At 41.8% G+C, this 6,911-nt stretch overlaps 1 protein-coding gene across 1 annotated transcript in view; it reads right to left on the bottom strand.

Moving 5' to 3' along the window:
• Positions 1–433: 433 nt before the first annotated feature.
• The window catches only part of LOC147708545 (uncharacterized), a 51,218-nt gene continuing 44,740 nt past the window's right edge, over positions 434–6,911 (bottom strand). The window contains exons 2-4 of the mRNA XM_086925749.1: positions 3,418–3,507; positions 1,745–1,888; positions 434–801 (exon numbers count right to left, since the gene is read on the bottom strand). Of these exons, the coding sequence (XP_086781875.1) occupies positions 434–801; positions 1,745–1,888; positions 3,418–3,507 (602 nt within the window). The remainder of the gene's footprint in view (positions 802–1,744; positions 1,889–3,417; positions 3,508–6,911) is intronic.

The raw sequence follows: 6,911 nt of genomic DNA, 5'->3' as shown, positions 1-6,911 counted from the left end.
TGGTAGTTCTTCTAATACTACAAATATAACTCGGTGAGGGTTTACCGCATCTATCTGTCTGCATGTTAAAGATGTGGCCACTATATCTTTTTTATTCGAAAGCACTGTCCGCTGACCTGCATGGCCAATTAAACCTTGCGATGTTGCACAACGTACATTATTTGGTGAAACAGTCCCCCTTCCACCCCCCCAACAAACACAAATGAACTTCAAATGTTTTCTTTTGAACATAACTTTGTGTCTCATTTATTTTACCATAATATAAAGAAAGATGATACAAAAATAAAATATATATTAAATCTTACCCCACAGCTGTCCCTACCCTCCCCTAACCCCAACCAAATTTCCACGTTCAATGTAATGTAAACCCCAACACCCAATTCCCACCCACCAACAAAAGGATTGAAAAAGGGGCAAACAAACAGGGTCCATCTCAAAGCCGGCGGGCTTTCAAGTGTTTGTCCACAATAAGCTTCACCCGCTCCTCTATTTTATCCTCAAGCCTCGCTACCCGGAGGAGAATCTTTGTTTGGAATTGACGGCACCTACATTGGCATGCATGTTGTGGGGGGGTGGCCGATGCTGAAAAAATCTGGCGGCGGGCGGCTGCCTGACCAGGGCGACGTACTCCTGCAGGCTTGGGGGCCGGGGCATTGGAAGAGGCAGCAGCTGCTGCCGCCGCCTCCTCCTCCTCCTCCTCGGCCTGAGCCACCAGCCGGCGGTAGGCCTCAACGATGGCCTGCAGTTTCCGCTGCCGGGCCCGGACTTCCAACTCCTTTCTTGTTGGTTTTGAAGGAGTAACTATAAAGAAAGAGACAGAATTGTTGTAATCCAAAATCCCAGCAAATCAAGAACACACAATTTATTCAACACATAGTGGCACAGTACAGTAGCACTAGCAAGCAAGCTGAGTACAAAAAATGGTGTTGTATCTATCTTGAACATTCTACGGCCTATATCATTAATTTGTTGGACCTTTTGGCACGGCATTATGCCTGCCCTAGTAGCATGGGTGTACTTCAACGGTCACACACATACGAACACCTGTCTTTTTCATATCTCGTTTTATATCATATACTCTGTGCTTCCAGGAACAGTGGCAGTCTCAAACTAACATTAATTAACAGGGGCCAGCTAGTACTAGTAAATGTCTAGTAGAGACTATCATTCTTTATATCACGCAACAAACCTTAGGTGGTTTGTGTTTCGCCAGCAACGACCCGGCATGCATTCAGTCGTCCCCTCCTTCCCTTGCCTTTGGGTTTGACCAAAACACCGCTGCTGAGACTATCCACTACCCACCGATATTGGGTGTGTCTCCCACCCACGCAGGCAGCTGTGTTTTCCCCTTTCCATGCTTCCACAACAACCCATGCATCCGACTGCTATCAGCCACCTGCATTGCTGATTCCAAAGTATCCTTCTATATTAGATGATTGGTGATTTTTCCTTGCTCCTTACATCATACTTAAAATCGATCTCCTTAGTGTTAATCCATCACGGTCATGTAATGTTGTGGATAAGACTTTTAGTATGCCACAAACCTTTCACAGCTGAGTTGTAGTCAGATAGAAGAGGCCTGTTATTTTATCAATTCTCGCCGGTGGTAATGCTAAGCTTGGTAATGAAAGGTGGCGTCATATATTGTCCAGTAGAACTTCAAGTTCATTATAAATCTCAGAGTACAGTGAGGAAGTTTTCCCCTCCCACCAAGTAATGCGGATCACTATTGAATGTAACTTACCATCGCCCACCGTTGTTGGCTCCTCCCCCACTGCTGCTGGTGCTGGTGTAGGTGCCTCTGGTCCTCCTGTCCCCTCCGGGATCGCCTCTGCTGACGCTGCGCCGCTGTCCCCGTCGGCACTGGTGGATGGTACCAGTTCTGCACCTATAAAAATAAGTACACCCTTTTAGATGGATGCACAGCCCCCATTGTACTTGTTCACCAAGAATGGAGTTCTGCAAAACAGTTAAGTACAACGTAATCAGTAGTAGTCCACATTGCCTAGTACAGCAGAGTCACTACACATATTAGCATTCATTTGTTATGGTATGGTACCCAAGCTCATCTCATCTCTACTGCTACTCTAGTCCTTGGAAATTTAGACTGAACCATGTAACCAGTTTGTACATCAATGTCTACAGTTTTGTGCATGCTACCTCGCAGCTTGTTGCGCAGTACGAGAAGACGCCTTTGAGGCCACATGATTGTTCAAAGCATACACCTGAAGAGTTTGGAAAATAAAAAGGCCCGTATTTAGTTTTTGAATGTGGATTGTGGAATCGAGTTTGCTTACAGCCTCAGGTTACACCTTTTTTTTAGCATGACTGCTAAAAACTTGCATAAATGTATTTATTTTCATACTGTCTAACGTGCACCACTTTTGTCATTATTTTTCGGCAGATGAGAAGATTTCCTTCTACGAAGCAGAGATTTCCAGAGCTTACCAAAAAGAGGCATATGTAACCAGTATACGTTCAATGGTGAGGGGTCTCCGACATTTCCCACATTTCCCTATTATGCACTGGTAGCTGTACAAATGTAGATTACTTTATTCAGCCTTTTTTAACTCTGTATTTTTCTAGTGGGCCTTCACGTATTTCACGGAACAACTTAAAAACATTGATGTTACTTACTTAGTTACTTCTAACAAAATAAAGCTTTTGAAGTACCACATTGACTCGGAAGTATATTTTCAGTGCCTGTTGTCTTGTAGACTTACACGAGTGAGTGAGCAAAAGGGGGATACTTAGGTTATGGATTGTGTAATAAAAGCATTGGGCATCTTGGTATTGGGGTTCAGGAGTGGGATAATTGAATAATTGACCAATGACTGAGCCCATATAGGTTGTCGTTCAGTGAATTGTGGGTTCCTCAGAGTTCTGTGACTGAGGTGTAAGTAAGTAAGGTCCAACCTGCCTATCACCAACATCCAATTTTCTGGTGCATACATAGTTATGTATGTGACTGCATAGAAGAATACCCGCAAGAGTAGTAGTGGTATACTAACGTTTACAAAATACTAGACCAACATCTGGATGCATACTTGGTTGGTGTCAATTGGCAAAGAAGAGACATTACAGAGGAAAAAGCATAAGACAGGAGTGGACCCTGTGCCTACAGCTATTCTATCACAGATTTTTTGAAAAGATTAATACCTTAACTAAAGAGTGGGCAACAGGGCAAGCTTACCTACAGACAGTCTAGTAGTAGCACAGAGAGTCATAGCAGAGGCTCTTTGAAGGAACAGAAAGGCAGGGACAGATACCCACAATTTTGAAAACATAATCAAAATCAAAAAAGCATTTGTCAAAATGTATTTAGGAATGAAATGTCATTAATCGGTTGGAAAAAAAAGCTCAGTTAGAGAGTTATGGAAATATCAGTGTTCCAAAAGAAAGCACTGTTGGACTTACTGGGGACAGCAGCAGGATCCTCAGTAGAGGAGCTCTGTGCCTGTGGTTCACCCGCCGACTCGGTCCCAGCCTTCTGCTTGCCCCTGGGTTCTGTGGTTCATGTAAGAAATAATAAAGAAAGAGAAAAACATTGAGTGCTGTGAAACATAGACATCATTTCAAAAACCACTGCTAGAACATTAAAAGAAACAAACATTGATCTACCAAATGACTACTGCCTTGCATGATTCACTGACTGTATATACTTGGAGAAAACAAATCAAATGTTCCATAAACATTCTGATTGCAGATTACTAAGTAACACAGAGGCAGTAACACCTGAACAACACCACCGATTCAAGAATGGGGTAATCAATTATCTGTAAGTAGGCATTTCTTTTTTATTTTTGCCCGCAAAATGCATAGATCACAAGGAGGAGACATGCTTAACTTTGTGCATACTAACACGAAATTGTACGTTTGTTGCATCATATTTTGTTCTGCTACTGACTGAATGCTACTGCTGCTAAGCCTACCCACTCACTAAACAAACTACATCAGTTCTATGGAGGGTTGAGGCAGGGGCGGCTCTAGGCTCATGGTGGTCCTGGGCAGGGAGCGTAGGTAGGGGGGCCCGGAAGAGGAGGTCGGGGCGGAGCACGGAGGCCAGTGAAGAGGGTCAGGGTGTTTGGAAGTGGAACAGAGCCGGAGGCACCAAATCCCTGTCAGGGGCCGCCATGCAAATATGTATCCTTCCTCAGAGGATTATTAAATTAAGGATATATATTGGTGTGGTGGCCCCTGGCGTTTGGTGGCCCTGTGCAGTTGCACAGCTTGCACATGCCTAAAGCCTGCCCTGGCTGAGGTAAGAAGAACAAAGTAACTTTAGCATTCATTGCCAGAGGAGGATTCATGCAGAAGAGAAGGCCGTGAAAAAAAAATGATACAATATGCAAACTACGTACAATTATCCATCAACCGCTATTTCACTGACGGACAAAGGAAGGACAAGACTCTATTAATAGCATTAACTAACTTCAGTTCTCTACAATAAAGAAAATCTCACATCAATAAACAGCAAAAGCTAGCGCCAAATTGAACACGCAAGAGTCAGTGAAGAAGCGCAGCGCAGACCAGTGTCATACAATTACAGTAGATATAACGGAATACATCGGAAATGTAACTAGGAGCACCAGTCATCGCGTTACTTATTCAGCCAAGATTTAGAAAGATACAATAACAATACTTATACTACTATAGATATATATATATATATATGAATTTAAGTACCTCTACAAGGAGCACCCTGTCTTACCAAACATGTACTTAATACCTAAAGTACACAAGCAGCAATCACCGGTACCTGGCAGACCGATAGTATCAGCTATCAATAGTGTTTTTGAAAACACTTCTAAGTACATTGACTTTATTTACAGGAGTATGTGGTCAACCTTCCTGCTTACATCAAGGACAGGACTGACTTCCTTTACCAATTGGGACAATGTGTTTGGTCTGATGAATATCTTCTCATCACATTAGATATATCTACCCTATACACCAGCATAGTGCATACAGATGGGTTACGCCCTATGAAGTTTTACTTGGACAAACGCCCAGTTGAATTGTTAGAACACAGTTTGATGTTGATTAAAATGACAGAAATATGTTTAAACAATAACACTTTCTTATTCAACAATGATGTGTTTCGACAAACTAGGGGTGCCGCCATGGGGTCGTGTTTCTCCCCCAGCTACGCGGGGCTCCACGTAGGCTGGTGGGAGGAACACGTACTCAAGGTGCAACACAAAGAAATGTGGTCCAACAATGTATATAAATATTGGAGATATATTGATGATGTTTTCATCATTTGGAAAGGGACTGAGGAAGTGGCGAAGCAGTTTGTTGAGAACATTAATGCAAATCAGCTGAATCTTCATTTTACATCACACATTAGCCACGATGAAGCTAGTTTTTTGGATGTGAAAATTGACATTACAGGAAATGAGATTGTCACTAGTCTATTCAGGAAGGAAACTTCCGGCAACTCAATCCTCCATGCGTCAAGCTTTCACCCTAATCACACTATTAGGAGCATCCCCTATGGGGAGTTCCTACGTATCCACAGAGCCTGTAGTTGCCCTTTGACAAGAGACAAATGCCAGCAAGAAGCTAGGGCACGTCTAATTTGCCGTGGGTACAAAACAACTTTATTAGATTCGGCTATAAAAAGAGCAAATCAGCTGGTGAGAGTAGATCTTTTGCAGCCTGACAGAGAAAATCAAGCTCAGACAACACAGTCAGGTGACACCAACACTGCTAGACGTATTACAAGTTACAGTCGCCAATCTAAACAAATCACTAAAATCATCAAACAACAGTGGCCTTTTTAAAGTTTTTTAAAGTTTTAAAGTTTTTAAGTTTTAAAGTTTAAAGTTTATTATGATTTGGCTCTCAATGAGGGCCACATAAAATAACATACATATTATCATAACGAAATAAACACAAATTACATACAGCAACAGAAGTAACCACTTGTTATAAACAAATAATGCACTCATCAACATCTCCCAAAATCACATTAATATATGTCTAAAAATTCTTTAAAATATTTAAATATTCTGGAACAGAACATTTCGTTAGGGGGGCAATTCAGAGCATGGAAAAACATTTTTATATTCATAATTCCCAATTGTAGACAAATTGGTTTTATCCATTTTTTGCGCAATAGGCGTAATATCGGGCAAATAAACAGTACATGGTTAAGGTCTTGAGCAGCATTATTACATAAATTGCATAAGGGAGACACTCCATACCATTTTGCGAGGAGTGTATTAAGTGGAAGCAGATTATGGCGTAAAAGGTACCATATCCTACGGACACCATGCGGAATATTCCACGTTAAGTATTGTTGTGCTTGTTTAGGTGTATAGGTTAAGACCAGGGCTTCCCTTTCTTTATACTTCTGTTGGGCAAGTATATCCCGCTTATAACATAGTTCCCAGGACCTACTTTTTAACTTTAACTTTAACTCATATGGAGAAAGAGAAAATAACATACTTTCATCCAGTTCCAATAGTAAAACAGCTTTTCTGAAATTTTTTACCAGCTGCGAGAACTCATTAAAGTTACCTAAAAGTTCCTTTTTTAATATTTCACGTAGGGTTCCTGGTTTACCTCTGGCCAGGCATGCTACCCACCTTACAAGAGCAGCCAGCCCTTGAGCCCAGCAGCTTCGCAGTCCGAATTCCAGCCTGCAAGATGATGTGGAGCAGGCTGAATTAAATGAGGAGATTTTCCTTAATACCTTTCCCTCCGTTTTTTGCATAAAATCCCATTGATTTATATCCACCAATTCCATTCCATAAAGGAGGGTAGCAGGAATCTTCGCTCAAAATACCTCCAAACATACAGTGGCCTAATATTTTATCAGACCAAGTGCTCAAAGACATCTTGCCAGCCACACCAACTGTGACATTCAGGCGAGCATACACTATGCAAGATGATCTAGTAAAAAC

This window comes from Lissotriton vulgaris, chromosome 6 (genome assembly GCF_964263255.1).
Source record: "Lissotriton vulgaris chromosome 6, aLisVul1.2, whole genome shotgun sequence".
NCBI classification, from domain to species: Eukaryota; Metazoa; Chordata; class Amphibia; order Caudata; family Salamandridae; genus Lissotriton; species Lissotriton vulgaris.
Note: the sequence above shows the minus strand (reverse complement) of the source record. Positions and strands in the feature narration are given on the sequence as shown.